At 55.3% G+C, this 21,897-nt stretch overlaps 1 protein-coding gene across 2 annotated transcripts in view; it reads left to right on the forward strand.

The window, feature by feature from the left end:
• Positions 1-4,318: 4,318 nt before the first annotated feature.
• NLRP1 (NLR family pyrin domain containing 1) overlaps positions 4,319-21,897 on the forward strand; it is a 32,472-nt gene continuing 14,893 nt past the window's right edge. Inside the window, exons 1-6 of one of the 2 annotated variants that reach the window (XM_029927973.1) lie at positions 4,319-4,504; positions 4,715-5,042; positions 5,698-5,850; positions 8,202-8,408; positions 15,961-17,575; positions 18,851-19,021. In XM_029927973.1, coding sequence (XP_029783833.1) covers positions 4,757-5,042; positions 5,698-5,850; positions 8,202-8,408; positions 15,961-17,575; positions 18,851-19,021 — 2,432 coding nt within the window. In that variant the 5' untranslated portion in view covers positions 4,319-4,504; positions 4,715-4,756. Of the gene's footprint in view, positions 4,505-4,714; positions 5,043-5,697; positions 5,851-6,796; positions 6,953-8,201; positions 8,409-15,960; positions 17,576-18,850; positions 19,022-21,897 lie in introns of those variants that run through there. The other variant, XM_029927975.1, reaches the window with a different exon arrangement.

A 21,897-nucleotide genomic window follows, 5' to 3' on the forward strand; every position in this document is an offset into this window, starting at 1 on the left:
TCTGTGCTGACAGCTCGGAGCCCGGAGCCTGCTTCCGAGTCTGTGTCTCGCTCTCTCTCTGCCCCTCCCCTGCTCTAGCTCTGCCTCTCTCTGTCAAAAAAAAATTAACATTTCAGAAACTAGCATTATTTGAATCAAATAAAAATAAATAAAGTAAAAAACAAAAATTTTAATGTGTTCCTAAAAGGCCCGAAACTTCAGAGACCTGAGGCACCAGAAGCAACAAGGAATCATCCAGAACCCGGAGGGAATGCTCTCGTGGCGGCTTCGAGGCACAGAAAGTGCTGGGGCGCCATCCGGTGGCCACAGTGAGCAGCACAGAGAGGAACCGGGCTGTTCAGCTGGAACTGACCCGTAGGGGACTCAGCCCCGTCTTCAGGAGTGAAATCCTGCGGGCAGGTGAGGGTAAGAGGAAGCCAGCGAGCACACTGTGAGGCCGGCAGCGTCAGGGGCCTGGGGTGAGGGCGCTTCTCTAGGAGGTGAGCAAATAGGCTTCCTGCCATCTGGAGAAATCCTCCCGAGAGGAGAGGAAAGGTGGTGCAAAGGTCCTGAGGTGAGTGTTCTTGGTGTGTTCAAGGAACAGAAGAGAGACGGAGGAGACCCAGGAGAGAGAGCCAGAGAGACGCCAGGGGCCTCATGGGACTTCGGTTTTACTCCGGGGGAAATGGGAAGGGCCGCGAGGTTCCGAGCGGAGAAGTGACCTGGCCTGGTTTATGATTTAAGCGGCCAATTCTGGCTGCCAGACGGGAAGCAGACAGCAAAGGGGCAATGTCCAGGTCAGGGGCGGGGGCAGTGAGGGCTCCTGCAGGGAGCCAGGGAGGAGGGGGCAGCTGGCTGGGGCCTGCGAGCGCAGTGTGAAGCCAGGCTCTGGACGTGGGGTTCGAGAGAAAGACAGGAGTCGAGAGAGAGCCCGGCCTTGGGACCCGAGCAATTGCTGCCTGAAGTGAAGGTTCTGGGAGAGGAGAGCCGGCGGACAGGGGGAAGCAGGGGTGAAGCCACAGCAGCAGAGGGGCTGCACAGAGACCCAGAATCCAGAGGCGTGATGGGGGCCGGAGACACGGATGTGGGGTCACCGCGGAGGCCGTGAGACCGAGGGAGGCCGGTGGGGATTCGGGGTCCCGCCCGGGCAGGGCGTCCCCACAGCGTCAGGGGACCGGGGCTCCAACAGGAAGCCCCTCCCCCCCCCGGGAACCGCACCTGCTCCACGTCCGCCAGTGTGCAGGGGAGCAACGGGCTCAGGGCCACAGTCTCCCTGAGGGCTGCTTTGCTGGCTCCTTCCAGATGCAAGGGCACAGGCCGTGTGGGGCCGCCTGCAGCTGTCTGCCCCAGGCCCCAACGATGCCCCAGAACGCTGGTGCCATGCCCGCCTCTGAGCGCATCAAGTATACACAATGCAAAAAGGGAAGCGTGTTCTGTTACCCAGAAAAGCTGCCTATTTTTCTTAATGTTTATTTTTGAGACAGAGAGAGTGTGAGCAGGGGAGGGGCAGAGAGAGAGGGAGACTCAGAATCCGAAGCAGCTCCAGGCCCCGAGCTGTCCGCACAGAGCCCGACGTGGGGCTCGAACCCACAAACTGTGAGATTGTGACCTGAGCCAAAGTCAGACAAAAAGCTACACAGTTTATAGAGATACATGTGTGGGTCTGTCTGTGTGTGTCTCCGAATCTGTGTGTCCGTCCGGAAGGAGCAACTCAATCTCAGCTCGGTCTTGATCTCAGGGTGGCGAGTTCAAGCCCCGTGTTGGGTGTGGAGCCTGCTTACACACATATATTCATACACGAAATTGAAGTGATGTTCTAAATCATTTCTTCACTAAATATCTTATCTGAATGGCAGTGCTGTGCATTCTATATGCAAAAGAAAACAAAAAACAAAAACAAGAGCAGACTCAGTTACTCGGCTCCGGGACAGCAAAGGGACAGTATGATCTTCAGAAGAAAGAGCGGGTAAGTGACGTCTCGCGACCCTCTGCTCCTTCCCTGCCCCGTGCACGGCACATTCACGTCTGTTAGTGGGACCGTCACAAGCACTTGGGGACATGGCTGCCGTGTCCTCACCTTGCAGACAAGATACCCAGATGCTGTCCAGGGTCACGGTCAGCTGGCGGCAGAGCCGTCCAAAAACCCCAGACCCACCGGATCCACCCCCGTGTCTTCCCGCCACTGCCCGCCTCCAGGCACCAAGGCGGAAACAAAAGGCTCTGGATGGACGGTCAAGCCGGAAAGGCTCCATGGAAGCGGTGCCCCCCGCTCACACTGTCTCTCTCTCTCTCTCAACAATAAATAAACAATAGGAAAATAAAATAAAAATGAGTAGGATTTGGGGGACACCTGAGTGGCTCAGTAGATTAAGTGCCTGACTTCGGCTCAAGTCATGATCTCACAGTTCATGGGCTCAAGCCCCGCGTCAGACTCTTTGCTGACAGCTCAGAGCCTGGAGCCTGGTTTGGATCTGTGTCTCCCTCTCTCCGCCCCTCCTCTGCTTACACTCTGTCTGTCTGTCTCTCTCTCTCTCTCTCTCTCAAAAATTAATAAACATTTAAGACAATGAGCAGGATTTTGGCAGATGAAATAAAAAAGGGGAGGAGGCGTGAGTCGATGGACTTACTGAAGCACCTACTAGAGCCCAGCATAGCACATTCATTGGCATTATTCAGTTTGATTCCTTATGAAGCAGACATCACTCCCTCCATTTTACAGATGATAATACTGAGGGCCAACAAGTCCAGTGATTTGGCCAAGATCCCAGAACTGCTAAGGGCAAAGCCCGTGTTCTTCTCCGAATTCTGCAGACCTGGCCCCCCTCTAGCTGACCTCTGACCTCCCATGTGCCTGAGCACGCCCCCTTGACATGCCCGAAATGCAAAATGACAAGTTCAACAACTTACTGATTGCAGGACTCCCGCACCCTGTGTCTGACAGCCTCGGGGCGCCAAAGCCGACACCCCTGCTCAGACGCCCAGGAGAGGTGGGGACAGGTCCCTGGGCAGCGCAGAGGGTGACCAGCTCGTGCGCTGGGGAAGCGCATGTCTCTGCTGTGGCCCTGCTCTGTCCGTCTCTCTCTGCCTGGTCCTGGCCTCCAAGACCCCGGGTGTCCCTCGTTCCCTGAAACCCGAGGAGCCAACCGCCTCGTGAGACAAGAAATGAACGTTTGGGTTTTGTCCCCAGTTCCTGGCACGCAGCTCCTGAAACCCTCGGGACTCACTCTGTATACTAACGAGGCAACAGGTGGCTGCGTGCCGGGGCCTTCAGGGTGGACTCCGGTCACCCCACGGCCGAGGCAGGGCCGGAGGACAGGTGTCCGTGGAGCGCTGCGCGGGGCGGTCCGGAGAGGGCCTGGCCCCGAGCTCGCGGACCCGGGAGGCACCGGCCTCCACTGCCTCCCACCACGCTGCTCCTGAGTCTCGATGATAAACCGCTAAGTAAAGTAAACAGCAAACCCCGAACGGGCCAAGGGGCCTCTGAGGTGTCACCAAACCAGGCAGGAGGGTGGGTGGCCTGGGCACCCGTTCACACCTGACCCCGCACTGGGGCCGAGCCCAGTGGGCAGTGCCAGAGGTCGATGGCTGCAGGACCCCCCCACTGGGGTCCCCGGAGCTCGTACTGAAAGCAGTTGCTGTCATTGGTGTCTGTCTCCAGGCCAGGGTCTTGGGGCCCCCGTAGAGGGCTCAGAAACCCCCAATATCCCACCTGGGCCGCACCCCCCATCCCCTGGCTATTGGAATGCCCTCCAGTGTGGTTACTGGCCCTTATAAAAAAAGAACACTAATATTCATTAAACAGATATTAAGGTTACTAAGAGCTTTTGCTTAAATTGAGCCTCTGGGCAAACCTCTGCTGTCCCATTCAACATATGAGCAAACTGAGGCTGGGGGAATGAACCAGCTCCGCAGGGGGCGGTGAGGGGGGTGTGCGGCAGGCAGAAGGTCCCCAGGCATCTCCAGAATGTGTTACAACAGAGTCAGAGAGTCCCTGACTTGTGCCAATCCCACCAAGAGGAAGAAGGCCTCTGTCCCTACCCCAGGGGCCTGGCTTTGTGGTGATGGGACCGGGCCTGTTCCGCTTTCGGGTGGAAGGTCTCCTGGCTGAGCGCCAGCCCCACGCACGACCCTCCACTCTGCCAGGATGGCCCGAGGGGCTCAGGAAGCCTCCAGAACCTAGGGGGAGCATTTCCATTAGGAGCTGCCCCTGAGACTCACACGGGACCCCACCTGATGGACTTGGCGTGGGTCTGCGCCCCTGCCCCTCCCCCGTCCCCTGCATGTGGCCCCGCCCCAGCCCCGCCCCGCCCCCCACCGGGCACCTCCTTTCCTCCGGGTAGCGGGTAGCTTCCTTCTACGGCTGCTCTCCCCAGTGGCCATCGGGTGGTCGGTGTCCCAGGGCCAGGTGGGCCCCACGAGGCTCTGAGCTCAGCCGGAGGCTCCAGAAGCACACCTCTGCTCTACCGCCCCCCCGCCCCCCACTGCCTGTGGAGGCTCAGGCAAGGACCCTGCAGGACACAGAAGGGTGAGTGGCCCAGCCGGTCCCTCCGGGGTCTCGGGGCCCCTCTGAGCACCTCCTCCCCCTCCCTTCTCCTCCCCACCCCAACCGATGCCCTGGGGCTTGCACCACGGGGTTCTCAGTGATGAATAGGAGTTCACCCTGAGTCAGAGCCTCCCCGGGGCAGCCAGGCCGAGGCCGTCTCACCTGCCTGACACCTGTCCGCCCCACCGCCAGCCCCAGCTCCAGGGACGGCCTGCGGGCCCTCACGGGGCGCCCATGGCCCGCCAGGTGGAGCGGCGGCTGGCCTGGTACCTGTCGATGATGAGGACCGAGGAGCTGCAGGAGTTCCAGCTTCGACTCAGGCTCCCGGAGAAACAGCCCTGCGGCCCCTCCCGTGCCGCCCCGGCCCCGCCGGAGGGGGAGGGCCACGTGGAGGTGGCCTCGCGCCTGGTGGCCCAGTATGGGGAGCAGCAGGCCTGGGACCTGGCCCTCCACACCTGGGAGCAGATGGGGCTGAGCCGGCTCTGTGCCGAGGCCCGGGTGGAGGAGGCACTGATGTCAGGTGCGTGCAGACCGCCCTCTCCCCCCCCCCCCCCCCCCGTCTCCTGCCCCTGGGCCCCCCCCGCCCCTCCCCCCCACCAGCCCTTCCTCTGGGTAGCGACTCGGGACCCCCACGGGGTCCTCGAAGCGCCTGGAGGGAAGAGGCTGGCGCCCCGCGTGTCCACGCGGGTGTGACAGGAAGGACAGGCTGTCGCGCCCAGCCCCCAGGCGCTTGCCTGGCTCGCTGTGAGCGCAGACTCGGGACTCGGGCAGCCCCTTCCCTGCTCTCTGCCTCTGTTACCCCTCTGCAAAATGGGGGCGTAAAAGCTTGCCTCCCTACTCTGCGCGAGGGTTAAAGAAACGACCCATGTGAAACATTTGGCGCAGAGCCCAGCACCTGGTGGGAGCGCGATACATAGTGTCTGCTGCTGTCAGGGGCTCGGCGGCTGCCACCTGACGAGGTGCAGGGGGCAGAGGGTCCGAGCCCCGTACGGAGCAGGACCACGTCCATCAGGACATCACTGTCCATGAGCCTCCGGGGAGGCTACTGGGCATCTTCCGGCCTCTCCTGTCTGAGACCAGAAGCGGGGAGGGGGGAGGGGGGGGGGGGGCCCCCCCCCCCCCCCGGCCCCCACCGCTCCCAGTGACAGGCTCCCACCTCTGTCCCGGTCCCACAGCTTTCTCTTCCTCCATCCCCTGCTCCCCGAGCGCCCCCTCCGCACCGTCCCCCAGCCGGCCCACCTCCACCGAGGTGCTGCGGTGCCTGCAGGGCCCAGAGGGAGGGAATCCGAGACCCCAGTTGGACACAGCCACGCACATGTGGAGGAGGGGTAAGGCCGGCAGTGCGCCCCGGCAGGGGGGCAGGGGCTCCGCCCTGGGGAACCTGTATCTGCGTGGGGGGAGGCTCCGCCCTGGTGAAACGGTGTCTGCGTGGGGTGGGGGGCGGGGGCGGGGGCAGAAAGGAGAAGGAAGGAGGAGGATCCAAGAGCCAGGCCGAGATGGTGCCGGCAGAGGCCTAGAGGGGATCTTCTGGAAGCTTCCAGCACGGAGATGACACCCCCTCTGAAGGGAGAGAGGAGGATGTGAGACCCAGGCGGGGCAGGCAGCGGGCACCACGTTCGACTCGGCCCTCGCCGGGGCATAGCTCACTTCGTTATCTCGGTGGACTCCAGAGGTCCTTGGGGTCAGGGTGTTCCAGAGACTTCTGGGGAGGTCTCCTCCCTCCAGGTGAACCCCGGGAGGAGGGCAGGCTTGCTCCTCAGACCCCCGTAGTTCCCTGTCCTGATGTCTCTTGTCGGCCTCCACCATCCTGAGTCACCCGGCCACAGAACTAACCACAGCCTGTCCCTTCCCCTTCTCATCCCGGCTTGGAGGGCCCCGCAGCCCAGGGCAGGAGGGCTGGTCCGCACCCACACGGCGCTGGCAGACAGAGCCAGGGCTGGGACCCGGAGCCAGCCCTTCCTGCTGCCGCTCCGGGCAAGTCCTCCCTGCTAAGCTCCTCCCTCCTCCGCCTTCCCTTCCCCGTGCTCCCCGAGCTCCAGCTCCAGCTCCACCAGCCAGGCATCCCCTGCCCTCCCGGCTTGCTGTGGACTGGAGCAGGTCACTTCATCCCCCCACGTCCCTCCTTCCCCTTCTGAGCCTCATGCTGCTCATGTCCCCTCCAGCCCCGCCCCACACTACAGAATCGAAGCCTCTGTGACTCCTCCCCTCCGCACAGAACTGTGAGTGTGCAGTGCAGACCCTGTTGTGGGGGAGGGGGCCAGACCGCTCACACCCCCCCACAAGTCCCCCTCCACTGCCCCCGTCAGGATCCCTCTCCCTGGCCACCCCCCATGTGTCACCCAGTCCCACTGGTTCACCCCGTGTGACGACTATGACATGGAGCAATTCCGCCCGGCCCCAACATGTGCTCCCGGCTTCAGATGACACTCAGTAAGTACTTGTCCCTGAAATGAGGCATTCGCCCCTCCTCAAGTGGCTTAGCAAAATCTCCCTACCTTGGGGTGCCTGGGGGGCTCAGTCGGTTGAGCCTCCAACTTCCGCTCAGGTCATGATCTCTCAGTTCATGGATTTGAGCCCCATGTCGAGCTCTGTGCTGGCAGCTCAGAGCCTGGAGCCTGCTTCGGATTCTGTGTTTCCCTCTCTCTCTCTGTCCCTCACCTCACTCATTCTCTCTCTCACTCTCAAAAATAAATAAACACTAAAAAAAAATTTTTTTAAGTGTCTCTACCTAATACAAATTTTCACCAGAAGGAAGTTTCAGACCAGCTACTAAGAGAATAAAATTGAGTTTTCCACCTTAATGATTCTTTTTGGTAATAGTTTTACTGAGATATAATTCACCTATTTAAAGTGGATAATTCAATGGCTTTTTAGTATAGAGTTATATAACCATCGCCCCCGTTTTAGAACATCTTCATCACCCATCCCCCCCACAAAGACCTCACCCACTCACCCACTCCCAAGAGAAACGAAAACCTGTCTTCACACAAAATCTTGTACGTGAATGTTCGTCAAACGAGTATTCATAAGAGCTAGAAAATACCAACAACCCAACTGTGTGTGAACTGATGAACGGACAAACAAAATATAGTCCACGTAGACACAGAGATTACTTTTCAATGAAAGAATGAAGCACTGATAAAACCATGACATGGAGACCCTTGAAAACACAGGAAGTGGAAGAGGCCAAAGAAATGATCATACAGCACGTAATTCCATGTTTATGGGATGTCAGATGGGCAGATGCCCAGAGATGGTTGGGGGATGGGGAAAATAGTAGGTAATGCTAAACGGCAAGGTATTTTTCTTTTTTCACCTTTATGATTTTTTTCAAATTTTTTAATGTTTATTTACTTCTGAGAGAGAAAGAGAGAGAGACAGTGCAAGCAGGGGAGGGGCAGAGAGAGAGGGAGACACAGAATCCGAAGCGGCTCCAGGCTCCCAGCTGTCAGCACAGAGCCTGACGCAAGGCTCGAACCCACGAACTGTGAGGTCATGACCTGAGCTGAAGTTGGATGTTTAACCGACTGAGCCCCCCGGACACCCCCCACCTTTGTGATTTTAAACCTCCGATTACCAACACCCACCCCGAGGATCGCAGTGAGAGCTCAGAACGTAGGGGCCTGACATTAAATGGGTACTCGGTAAACGGCAATTTCCTTCCTGTCTCTCCCCCCAGGAGACCCTTCCTGGCCCCTTTTCCAAGCGCATCCTAGCTCCCCAGACCAAGAGTCGCCACTCCAGGAGTCACCCAGTGCTCCGACGTCCACGGCGGTGCTGGGGCACTGGGAGTCCCCACCTCTGCTCAACCCAGAGCCCGGAGGGCAGGAGGCTCCGGAGGCTGCTGCATGGCCTCGGGATGAACTGAGCGGGGACCGCCAGGCAGGTGAGGCCCTGCAGAGCCGCGGGCACAGGGCGGGCGGGGGCAGAGGCCGGCTGAGCCCGGGCCCCCCCGCTCTGCGGGGGTCCCTCAGGCAGCTAAGGCACTGCTTCCAGATGTGTTGGCCAGTGGAGGAAACAGCTCAGGCCCTGAGCCTGGCGCTTCCCCTCTGTCCGTGCAGGTGTCACAGCCCCTCCCTCGTGAGACCAGGTCATTGTCACCCTGTCCCAGAGATGAGAAGGGCTCTGCTCAGAGGGTAGAGTTTCGGGGTTACTGGAAGTCAGGTGGAATTCAGTCCTTGTCCTTCTGTCTGAAGCCACAGTCCACGCCTGTTACTCCACATCACGCTCCCTCTGCCATCTGGGCAGCAGGGACAGTCACAGGCTCACGGTTTCCTGACACCACTGCCAAGCGGTCCCCCGAGACCAGCCCCTAATGGTAGGAGATGCCCCCTTTGAAACCAGGAGGTGTTAAGTTCAAAGGATTCTTTGTGCACCCAAGTAGGACCGAATTGTGGATTTCCGTCCTGAAATGTGTGTGCCTGGACTCCAAGGGGATGGATGGACTTAATTAGTATAACTTAATTAGTTATACTGCCTTCTGTTCAGGAAAGGAAGGAAAGAAGGAAAAGGAAGGGAGGGAGAGAGGACATTTTACAGAAACATACAAATGCAAAAACCTTACAAGAGAAAAGCAAATATGAAAGCCATGAGGGCTAATTGTTTGCAAATAATTAATTATTAATTGATTTTGAGCATCCTAGCAACCAGGGCAAAAGGGGAACTATAATAGGGTTGCATAATATCTGTTACTCAGTAGAAAAGACCAAATCAAGGGAAATACATTGTTTTTCTGATTCTAAATTCTGTGGGGTTTTCCCCTCCAGCTTTATTAGGGTATAATTGGCAAATCGACCTGTATGTAAAGTGTACAAAGTGATGATTTGATATGCCCACCCACTGTGAAGTGATCACCACCACCGCAGCCGTCACATCCGTGAGTGTGTGGTGAGGACACTTAAAATCTAGTCTCTCCCCACACCTCCAGTATGGAGCACAGCAGGCTTGACTCCGGTCACCATGCCTACATTAGACCCTCAGAACTTGGTCATTTCGTAAGTGAGAGTTTGTGCCCTCGGACCGACGTCTCCCCATTTCCCGCACACCCAGCCCCGGCCTGCAGCCCTCCGCTCTCTGTTTTCATGAATTTGAATCTCTTTTCACATCCCACATGGCGGTGATACTACGCAAGATTTGTCTTTCTCTGCCTGGCTCGTTTCGCTAAGCGTAATGCCCTCCAGACTCACGTCACGAATGACGGAATTTCCTGCTTCTTATGGCTGAGAAACAGTCCACTGTCCCTCTATGCCACACCTTCTTTATTCACCTGTCAGCCAGAGGACGCCTGGGCTGATTGCCACGCCGTGGGCTGTGGTAAACAATGCTGCAGTGAACCTGGGGGTGCAGACATCTCCTCAAGATACCAGTTTTGTTTCCTCTGGGTGCATACTCAGATGTGAAATTTACTGGATCATAGTTTTAACTTTTTGAGAAAGCTCCATACTGATTTCCACGGACGCTGCACCAACTTACATCCCCACCAATGGAACACGAGGGGTTCCTTTTCTCCACAACCTCACCAACACGGGTTATCTCTTGTCTGTTTGATGATCGTCTTCCAGAGAGGTCTGAGGTGCTATTTGATGTGCATTTCCCTGAGAGTTAGTGATGTTTGCGTACCTCTTTGTGTACCCATTGGTTCTTCGTACATCCTCTTTGGGAAAAAATGTCTATTTGGGTCTTTTGCTCATTTTTTCATCACGTTATTTGGGTTGTTTTGTTTAGTTTTTGCTGTTGAGTTGTAGGAGTTCTTTATATATGTTTCATAGTAATTCCCTTACCTGATATATCGTTTATAAATATTCTCCTCCATTTCATAGGTTGCCTTTTCATTTTACTGATCATTTCCTCTACTGTGAAGAAGCTTTGTAGTTTGGTACAGTCCCGCTTTTGTATTTTCTTCTATTTCTTGCATTTGTGGTGTCATATCCAAAAATTATCAAGACCAACGTCAAGGACTTTCTCCCCCATATTTTCTCCCAGGGGTTTTATGGTTTCAGATGTTACATTTAAGATTGCAACCCATTTTGTGTTAATTTATGTGATGTAAGGTAGGGGTCCAGTTTCATTCTTTTGCACATAGATATCCAGTTTTCCAACATCACGTATTGAAGAGGTGGCCTCTTCATTGAGTATCTCGGCCCCCTTGTCAGATTTCACTGACCATACATGTGTGGGTTGGTTTCTTTCAATTCTGTTCTGTTGATCTATGTGTCTTTTTTTTATGCCAATACCATACTGTTTTGATTATTGTAGCTTTGTGAGAGTGTTTGAAATCAGGAAGTGTGGTAATTCCAACTTTTTTTTTCTTCTCAAATTGCTTTGGCTATGAGGTTTTTGTGATTCCATAAGAATTTTATGATTGGGCTTTTTCATGTGCTTGAAAAATGCCACTGGAAATTTGATGGGAATTACACTGAATTTGCTGATTGCTTTGGGTCTTATGGACTTTTTAACAATATTAATTCTTCTAATGCAGGAAATCCAATCTTCTCATTTATTTGTGTCTTCTTCCATTTCTTTTATCAGTACTTTATGTTTCCTGGGTACAGGCTTTCACCTCCATGGCTAAATTGATCCCAAAGTGTCTTATTTATTGTTTTTTGATGCTATCTTAACAATATTTCTTTTTTATGTTTTTATGTTTTTTTATTTACTTTTGAGAGACAGAAAGAGAATGTGCGAGCAGGGGAGGGTTAGAGAGAGAAGGAGTTACAGAATCAGAAGCAGGCTCCAGGCTCTGAGCTAGCCGTCAGCACAGAGCCCGATGCGGGGCTCAAACCCACAAACTGTGAGATCATGATCTGAGCCAAAGTCAGATGCTCAACCGACTGAGCCCCCCAGGCGCCCCATTGATGCTATCTTAATATCTCTTTCAGATAGTTCATTGTTAGTGTATAAAAATGCAGTCGACATTTTGTTGATTTTATTGATTTATGCTGATTTTGTTGATTTTGTATCCTGCAAGTTTACTAAATTCTTTTATCGACTCTAGCAGGTTTTGGTGGAGTCTTGAGAGCTTTCTCTATGTAAGATTATGCCACCTGCAAACAGAGACATCTTACTTCTTTCTTAATGATTTGGGCCCCTTTTCCTTGTTTTGCTTGCCTGCCTGCCTGCTCTCCCGGGGACTTCTGGGACTCTGTGGAACAGACGTGGTGAGAGTGGGCATCACTGTCTTGTTCCTGGTCTGGGAAGAAAAGCTTTCAGCCTTCAGCATTGAGTCTGAGGTCAGCTACCAGCTTTCCTGTCTGCCCTCGACCGTGTCGGGACATGCTCCTGCTACGCCCAGTTGGTTGAGAGGTTTCAGCATGAAAAAAGAAAAAGTTGAATTTTCTCAAGTGCTTTTTCCGCATCTGTGGACATGGTCGTATCATTTTTATCCTGGATTCTGTGACTGCGGTGTATCCCTTTTGTTGAATTGCCTGTGTGGAGCCACCCTGGCATCCCAGACGCAAGTCCCCTCGGTGGTGGCATATGATGCCTTCAGTGAGCTGTTGAACTTGGCATGCTAGTAGTTTGTAGAGGGTTTCTGCATCTGTGTTCGTCGGGGCTACCGGCCTGCGGTTCTCTCTTCTTGGAGTGTCGTCGCCTAGCCTGCCATCAGGCCAAGGCTCGCCTCCTCACGGGACTGGAGTCATGGTTACCTCCTCTTCCATTTAATTCTTTAAATATTTTGTAGAATCCACCGGGGAATACATTTGTTCTGGGTGCTCCTGGTTGGAAGATTCTTAACTACTGATTCAGTCTGACGAGTTAATGGATCTGTGCAGACTTCCTATTCCTTTGTGGTTCCGGCTTAGTGGGCTGGGATATAGCCTTTCTTCCAGGGCGTCCGGTTAGTTGGTGTATGGTGGTTCCTCTCATGGGCCTTTGTCGCTCTGCAATTTCAGATGTAATGTCTCCCTTTTCTGATTTTATTTATTTGAGTCCTTTCTCTTTTTTCCCCCCTTAATCTTACTAAAGGTTTGTTGACTTTATTTTTTTTAATCAGCTTTAAGTTTACTTGTCTTTCGTTTTTCAAAATCTCTCTCCTTTATTTCTTCTCTGATCTTTGTGATTCCCTTCCTTCCGCTAACTTGGACCTCATTTGTTCTTCTTTTTCTGGTTCCTTGAGTGTAAAGCTTACTTGAAATCTTGCCTTTTTCTTAATGTTCGCACACATCACCATATAGTCCTTCTTCGAACAGCTCTCGCTGCGTTCTAGATGCTTGGGATGCCGTGTTTCCATTTTCATTTGTCTCAAAGCATATCTTTACTTCTCTTTTAATTTGTTCTTTTAACCTATTAATTGTCTGAGACGGTTGCTTAATTTCCACTTCTTTGTAAGTTTTCCCAGTTTCCTGCTGTGAATGATTTCAAGTCTCATACACCACAGTTGGAAAAAATACTTGATGCGACTTCAGTTTAACTGGCTTCTTTATCGACTACCCTGGAGAACGTTCTGTGTGCGTTTGGATGGAATGTTCTCTGTGTCCAGCGTGTCTGTTCCATGAGGTCTGACGTGTGGTTCAAGTCCAGTGTTTCCTTACTGACTTTCTGTCTGGATCGCATCTCCATTGTTGACAGTGGGGTATGAGAAGCTCCTATTTTCTTCCTGCCGACACATCTGCTAATATTTTCTCGACAAATTTAGGCGTCTTACTGTCCTAATGAATTGACCCCATTGTCACTATATGACAACCTTCTTGTTCTCTTATTACAGTTTTTGACCTGAAGTCTGTTGTGTCTACTATAACTACTTCTATTGTCTTTTGATTTCCATTTGTGCGGAACATCTTTTTCTATTCCTTCACTTCAGCCTAAATGTTCCAGAAAGCTGAAATGAGTCTCTTTTAGACAGCAGACAGTTGGGTCTTGTTTCTGTTTTTTTGTTTTAAGATTTTACCTTGAAGGAATCTGTACACCCAACGTGGGCCTTGAACTCATGACCCCGAGATCAAGAGTCACATGCTCCTCCAATTGAGCTAGCCATGAATCCCTGGTTTTTTTTTTTTTATTTTAAAGCACTATTTTAAATGTTTATTTATTTTTGAGAGAGACAGAGGGTGAGCAGGGGAAAGTTAGAGAGACAGGGAGGCACAGAATCTGAAGCAGGCTCCAGGTTCTGAGCTGTCAGCACAGAACCTGACACGGGGCTCAAATCCATGAACCATAAGATCATGACCTGAACCGAAGTCAGATGCTTAACATGCTTAACTGAGTGAGGCACCCAAGTGCCCCCACTTTTAAAATTTTAATCCATTCAGCCTATGTCTTCTGATAGAAGAATTTAATCCATGTACATTTAAAGAGATTATCAGAGCACCTGGGTGGCTCAAATGGTTGAGGCTTCTTTATCAACTACCCTGGAAAATGTTCTGTTCTGTGTGCGTTTGAGAAGAACATACATTCTGCCACCAGTCAAATTCTGACTCTTGATTTCAGCTCAGGTCACGATCCCAGGGTCATGGGACTGAGCCCCCCATCAGACTCCACGCTTAGCTCCATAATCAGCGTGGAGCCTGCTTAGGACTCTCTCTCTCCCTCTCTCACTCTTCTCTCCCCCTCCCCCTCTATCTCTCTCTCTCCCTCTGCCCCCTCCCTTGCTTGCACTCTCTCTTTCTCTCAAAAAAATAAAATAATTTCCGATAGGTAAGGACTTGCTATTGCCATCTTGTTCATTGTTCTCTGGCTGCTTTGCTGTTCCTTAATTCTTTTCTTATTATTTTTCTGTCTTCCTTGGTGATCTGATGAATTCCCATAGAGGTGTGTTTTCATTCCTTTCTCTTTATCCTTCATGTGTCTACAGTAGGTTTTCTCTTTGTGGCTACCATGAGGCTTACATAAAACATCTTATTGCTAGAGCAGTCTATTTTAAGGTGATAACAATTTCATTTTGATCACATAAAAAATCTACCTTTTACTTCCACACACACATTCATTTTGGTTTTGATGTCATGATTTACATTTTTTAATATTGTGCACCCATTAAAAATTATCGTAACTAGATATTGTCTTCTAGCCTTTCTATCAGAGTTCAGTGGATCACACCCCACCATTACAGTATCGAGAGTATCCTGAATTTCACTACACACTGACTTTCACCAGTGAGTTATACGTTCGTGCATTTTCCGATGACTAATTAGCATCTTCTCATTTCAGCCGGAAAAACTCCCTTTAGTATTTCTCATAAATCAGGTCTAGTAGTGATGAGCTTTTTGTTTCTATAGGAAAGTATCCCTCCCTCTCCCCTTCCTGAAGGACCCCCTGGTCGGGTCAAGTGGTTTTTGTTGGCAATGTATTTCTTTCAACACTTTGAATAAGTGGATCAATCAGCCCACTCCACCTGGGCCTGCAAAGTTTCTGCTGAGAAATCCGCGGACGGCCTTTTCGAGTTCCCTTGTATGTGAGGAGTCATTTTTTTTTCTTGCTTCTTTCAAAATTCCCTCTGACTTTGATTTTTTTTTTTTACAGCTGTATTATAATGTGGATAGGGAAATCCTCTTTGAATGGAATCTGTCCTGGGACCTATGAGCCTCATGTATCTGGATCTCCATGTCTTTCTCCAGCTATGAGAAATTTTTAACCATTATTTCTTTAATTATAAGCTTTCTGTCCCTTTCTCTCTCTCTGCTCCTTCTGGGACTCCCAGAATGCAAATATCACTGTGCTTGTCGGTGTCTTGACTCTTTTTTATGCTTTATTCTCATTTCTTCTCTGGCTGCAGAGTCACAGATGACCTGCCTCCAAGTTGACAGGTTCCTTCTCCTGCTTGATCACATGTGTTAGTGACGCTCTTCAGTGCATGTTCTCTTCATTTCATTCGTTGTATTCTTCAGCTCAGGGATCTCCACTTGTTTCTCTTTCAGGAGTCAGTCTCTCTTTGAACTTCTCGTTTCGTTCGTGTATGACTTTCCTGTCACGGGGCTGTCTGTCTGTGTTCTCATCTGGCTTGCTGAGCTCCACGAAAGGAATATTTTGACATCTTTGGCAATTGACAGACCTCCCTTCTGGAGCATCGATTGCTGGAACAGTATTGTGTTCCTTTGCTGGTGTCATCTTTCTTGTTTTCTCACATTTCCTCTAGCTTTTGGGTTGATGGAGGATTTATCTCGTGCAGACTCTGCGAGCTGGTGCTGGCTGGGAAAGGCCATCATCTGTGGGTAGATATGGGGGGGGCAGTTCTGAGTCCAGGAAAGGCTCCACCGATTCCCCATGCCGCTCCATCTCCTGAGGTCAGTGTCAGCGAAGATGGAAGGCGTCCTCAACAGCCAAGGCTGATCTCTTATTCTGCCCCTGGGGACATCACGGCCAAGAGGATCCCTTGGATAGAGCACAGCAGGTGGCCCGGAAGGGGTCCTGAAAGTTGTTGAGTGAATGAATGAACCAGTGAAAGAACGAACACAGGGACAGATCTACTCTATACCTTTACGCCCACCTTTCCCTCCCTTCTGTAGGACTCAGAGAGAGAAATCAGCACCAGAAGACAGAGAGGCCCAGCCCTGCACAGCGGTGGCAAGATGACGATTTACACCCCGAATTCACACAGCTGCTGCTTCTACACAGAGCGCACCCCAGAGGCCATGAGTCCCTGGCCAAGGGCAGCTGGCACCACGGGACAGTGGAGAAGCAGGGACATCTGATTGAGGTCAAAGACTTGTTTGGCCCAGTCCCGGGTGCCCAGGAAGAGCCCCACACGGTCGTGCTGCTCGGGGACGCCGGCGTCGGGAAGTCGACGATGGCCCGGTGGGTGCAGAGAGCCTGGGAGGAAGGCCTGCTGTTCACGGACCGCTTCCGACATGTCGTCTATGTCAACTGCAGAGAGCTGTACCGGTCAGAGGCCACCAGCCTCAGCGACCTCATCGCTCAGGGCCGGGCTAGCCCTGGGGTTCCTGTAGGGCACATCCTATCCCAGCCGGAACACCTGCTCCTCATCCTCGACGATCTGGGGGAGCCCAAGTGGGTGCTGGAGGAGTGGAGGTCCATGGGCCAGCGGCAGCCAGTGCGTGCCCTGCTGGACGGCTTGCTGGGGAGACGTCTGCTTCCAAGGGCGTCTCTGCTGGTCACAGCACGGACCACCGCGCTGCGCAAGCTCACCTCCTCTCTGCAGCAGCCTCGGTGGGTGGAGGTCCTGGGGTTCTCCGAGTCCACCAGGAAGGAATACTTCCACGCTTATTTCCAGAACGAAAGCCAAGCGGTTAGAGCCTTTAGTTTGGTGGAATCGAACCAAGCGCTCTTGTCCATGTGCCTGGTGCCCTTGGCCGCCTGGATGGCCTGCACGTGCCTGAAGCGGCAGATGGAGCGGGGACGAGAGCCTGAGCTGGCGCCCCGGACCGCCACTGCGCTCTGCCTGCACTACCTTTCCCAGGCTCTGCCGGCCCAGCCGCTCGGGGCTGCGCTGAGCCCCCTCTGCTCTCTGGCCGCCCAGGGCATCTGGCGGGGGAAGAGCCTCTTCGGCTGGGGAGACCTCCGGAAGCACGGCCTGGACCCGGCCACCATCTCCACTCTGGTGAAGGCCGGCGTTCTCCGGAAGCACCCCTGCGCCCCGAGCTATGGCTTCCGGCACCTGTGCCTGCAGGAGCTGTTTGCGGCCGTGTGCTGCGTGCTGGGGGGCCCTGGGGAGCAGAGTCGGCGCCCCGACGGCGTCGCGGGGACCGAAAGCCTGCTGGAGGCCTACGGGAATCCGGACCTGTTCGGGGCCCCCACCACGCGCTTCCTCTTCGGGCTCCTGAGCAAGCAGGGGGAGCGGGACCTGGCGAGCGTCTTCACCGCCCGGCTGCGCGAGGCCCGGAGGCGGGAGCTCCTGCGCTGGGCGGAGGCCCAGGTCCGGAGCCAGCCGCCCACTCTGCAGCCAGGCTCCCTGCAGCTGCTGCGCTGTGTGTACGAGGTCCAGGACGAGGGGTTCCTGACGCAGGCGATGGCGCACTTCCGCGGCGCGAGGCTGTGCGCGCAGACGGGCCTGGAGCTCCTCGCCTCGGCGTTCTGTGTCAAGTTCTGCTGCCAAGTGGAGAGGCTTCAGCTGAACGAGGGTGGACGGCGCGGCCAGGCGCGGGTTCCCCCCGGCACGGCTCTGTGAGTGCCCCCCCGCCCCCGCCCCGGCGCGCAGTCCCTCCCCGCACCCCACCCCCATCCCCCTCGCCAAGCCTGGCACCTAAAACGGAGGCCGCCAGTGGCTTCTAACTGCAAATCTGGCCCCCATGCCCTGTCCACCCGAGACCCTCGGTGGCAGCCTGCCCGCACCGGGGGGCCGGCCCGCTCGGTCCCTCGTACTGCTGCTTCCTGTCCTGTCTGTGACGGTGGCCACCTTCTCTCCTGGCACACTTCCACCCCTGTGCCGGCCAGGGGTCCCCTCCACGCCGCCCACCTGTCCCTGTTTCTCTCTCTCCAACCCCGAGATGGCTGGTGGCCATGACATTGGTCCTGAGATGTCCCTCATCACCTGAAAACGTGTGTGCCTGGAAGAGAGTCTATTTCTCCCTGAAAAACTGGCTTCCTTCTTAGAGCCAGTGAGGCACTAGCGCTCAGCCCCCAGCCAGCCTCGCCGTGAGCTCCTACCACCCGCAGTGCTGACCGCTTAGTGCCTGTGTGACTACCCGCAGATGCTTCATTCCATAAGTATCTACTAGGAACTGATTTTAGGGGGCCCCTGGGTGGCTCGGTCAGTTAAGCGTCTGACTCAATTTCAGCTCAGGTCATGATCTCACAGGTTAAGGGTTGCAGTCAATGAGTGGAAATTATACGGGGCAGAGGCGGCTCTAACGCTCCCGGATGAAACCCATCATCCTCCGTCCTGAGACACTCTGCGGTGGCACGTCCTCCTGGGGACCGTCCCTGGGGTCCGGCTGCCCTTGGAAGGGGAGAGGGGCCCCTGCTGTCCACCCCGGGGCAGCAACAGACAGGGTCACATACAACACCCCCCACGAGTCATCCTCAGCCCGCCTCTCCCCGCCCCTGCCCCTTCCTCCCGACCCTCCTCTCTGTTCTGGGCCCCGGGGACCCCGGACTGTCTGTGCGGAAGGAAGACAGGTGTGTCTGCACTGAAGGGAGGAAGGCTCCCCGGACCCTTGTCTGCCCCATGCTGGGCACCGCAGATAAAACAAAGATGAGAAACATCTGCCCCTGCCCGCAGAGACCTGGCGGACACTGGAGGGTGGTGGGGGAGGCCTGGGAGTGAGGACCCACCCAGGGCAGGGAGCAGGGGCGGAGGAGCCGGTGGGGGGACCCCTCTGTCCAGGGCAGGGCACCGTCTGTTGCTTTCGGTGCTTCGAGGGGCAGAGCCCCCGTGTGTTGTGCAGGGCTGTGGGCGCAGGCCTCGCGCACACAGGTCACACGTGTCCCCTCCCTCAGGCTCAGCTGGGCCCCGGTCACGGATGCCGGCTGGCGGGTCCTCTTCTCCACTCTGCGGGCCACGGGAAACCTGAAGGAGCTGGACCTGAGTGGAAACTGCCTGAGCCCGTCCGCAGTCCAGAGCCTTTGTGAGGCGCTGAAGGCCCCCTCCTGCCGCCTGGAGACGGTGCGGTGAGTCTGGCCTGCGCCCACTCCGAAACGGGGCGCAGGAGGCCCTGGACGCACAGTTCCACTTAGGGCTGTGTGCCATGAGCCGACCGCGCGAAGACTTGGGTGAAGAAGAAAGGGAGGAATTAAGGCAGAGTGAAATGTAAGAGCAGTGAAAGGAGTGTGTGTGTGTGTGTGTGTGTGTGTGTGTGTGTGTGTACTTGCTCAGACTTAAGAAGGAAAAGCCTTGAATTTGGAAATTGATCCTGAAAGACACAAGGAGAGCAGTAAGCACTGGTCTCCCTTTTCTCAGACGAGACAGACCGGCCATGGAGGGCGACAGCAGCTGCTCTACTGTATCAGGAGGGTGGGGGGAGGCGGGAGGGGGACACAGGGAGGGAGGCACCAAGGCTGGGCTCTGGGAGGCCACGGGATTCCCATCTCCTGGCTCCATCTTTCTCTGTGAAGTAGGACTTGAGGTGTCTGCTCGGCCTGAGGCTTGGCCGTCGGAGGTTCGGGGAAGGTGCCGTTCTGCAGTGGGCACTGTCCAGGGGGAGTTTCTGCCTCCCAGACATTGCTGGGGCCCACGAGAGAGTGGTGGCCACGGTTCACGGCGACCACCGCCTGCCCCCTCACTCCGGCGGGAGCGGGTGTCCGGTTCGGAAGCAGGAAAACGGCGGAGTCTGGGGTTAGGGGGAAGGGTGTGATGGAAGGTCACGTTTAGGATGTTGGCGATGATGGATCATGGACTTCAAGCCAGATGCCAAGGGAAGCAGAGAAAAGAACGTGGCGAGATGGAAGGAGGAGGAGCAGGAAGGAACTGAGTGAGGACGTGGAGCCAGCAGAGTAAGGAGGCAAGTCCTGCCCGTGTCCCGCCTTCCGTGGCCCTCCCAGAGCCGGTCAAGCCAGAGCGGCTGCGTTGGGCAGAGAAGGCCCTTGAAAGGGACCCGGAAACTCTGGCTCTGCCTCACACGTCACGCCCAGGTGGGAGGACTCGTCTTCGACGGGCCCCTCAAAGGCAGAGAATTTCATGTCCCTCACTGTCTTCTTGGACCTTCAGAAAAGAACGTGTGATAATCGGACAGCAGGGGACATTATTTCCACTTCCACATAAGAACCGAGGTACAGGGAGGTCAACTGACTTGCCCCAATTTTCTTTTAAGATTTTATTTTTTATAAGTAATCTCTACAGTCAACGTGGAGCCCCAACTCACCCCCCGAGATCAAGACACCCGCGCCGCTGACGGAGCCAGCCAGGCGCCTACTTTACACCGCTAGAAGCGGAGACGGGACCCAGTGAGGGCACAGCACCCACACGACCTGTCATCAGGAGAGCCGGGATCCGCGTGGCGCTGGCTTCCTGGGTCGTGTCATCAGAGGACGGGATTTCCCCAGGCACAATCAGCATGGGGCCGGGCGATGCGACCCCCTCCCTGGGAACCTCGGCTCTACACGGAAGGGCGCAGAGCACATCGCCGTTGGTCACAAGACTATCCGAGACCCTGCAGCGGAGCCCTGACGGGTGACTGGCTGCTGCTGTCGTAGCGTGGGCTGGAATCAAACCTGGGGTGTCGGCAAGGACGGCAGGACGTGCCGAGCACGTCACAGAGACAAGGAGGGGCCGGGGACCTCAGAGAGCAGTCACCAAACGAAGTCAAGAGGACGTGAGGGAGCCGGGTCCTCCCTGGGACGGAGGGGAGGGGGAAGGGCCGCGCGGGAACTGAGGTCAGGGAGGGGCGCGGAGTGCAAGGGTCCCCGGCAACGGCCCTCCAGGTGGCAGTCGTGTGCCTGGCGCTGTTCTGAGCACAAGGCGCACATTATCGCTTGTGACATTTGCAACCACCCTGCGCAGCAGGTGTGATAAATGCTTGTCGCCGGTCAGTGAATGTGGAGAGGAGGAAACCTGCCCGGGTCCTCACCTGGGAGCCAGCAGAGGCCAGATCTGAACCCATGTCTGTCCGGCGCCCAAGGCTATGCCCTTCTCCAGCCCTTTCCACTGCCCCAGATCGCATGACCTCGGCCTCCATACTGCAGTCCAAGGCCAGGAGTCCTCCGTGGGGCGGGGGAGGGGCAGTCAGGGGTCCTCCGTGGGGCCAGGCAGGTGGGGTTGAAGGAGGGCGTCCACACGGCAGAGCTTGAACGGCGAATCATTCGGGGATGAGTAAAGCCACAGCAGAGACACGTTTGTTGCTGCTGAGATGGGTCCTGGGGGCAGAAACGTGCCCGGTGGAAACAGGGATGGCAACAGGCAGGAAATCAGATGTGCCCGGCGTGGACACGTGGCCGGCGGGAGGTGGCGGGCCATCTGGGAAGCAGGGCCCCAGATGTGAGGCGTGCCTGGGAACAGCCCAGGAGGGCAGGGGTCGTCCGGTGAGGAAGTCAGAAGGAAGCGGGGTAGACAAGGGACAGCAGATCTTGGACATCAAGAGATTTCAGGGTGGGAAGGGGGCTTTGACGGAAGCAGAGCCAGGCCCTGCCTCAGGCTCCTCCCTCCTCAGCAGAGCCCCCAGCACATCCCCCCCACCCCTGCAGGCACCTGTCATGCGTCCATCTGCAGCTCCAGACCTCCAGACCCAAACCCCGAACCCTCCTCCAAGGTACCCCGGAGGCTCCTCAAACTCAGCCCGCTCTAAACTCACTCCCCTCCCAGCTCCCCCAGGACCAGCTGAGCAGCTTGCAAACGCTGAGTCCTTGCTCAGACATCAGGGGAAAGCGCCATTAAAGGCAGGAGGATAGGAAGCCTTTGTTTCCCTTCCCCAGTCTCTGCCTCAGCCGCTCACGGCGTTTCTGATTTGCTATTTAATGTTGCCCGTTTTCATGCACGGAGATACTGACAGGGGTGCGCAGGCCTCCCGCAAGCCGGCGGCCCACACACAGGCCGGAGCGCCCACACACAGGCC

Source organism: Suricata suricatta, chromosome 17 (assembly GCF_006229205.1).
Source record: "Suricata suricatta isolate VVHF042 chromosome 17, meerkat_22Aug2017_6uvM2_HiC, whole genome shotgun sequence".
NCBI classification, from domain to species: Eukaryota; Metazoa; Chordata; class Mammalia; order Carnivora; family Herpestidae; genus Suricata; species Suricata suricatta.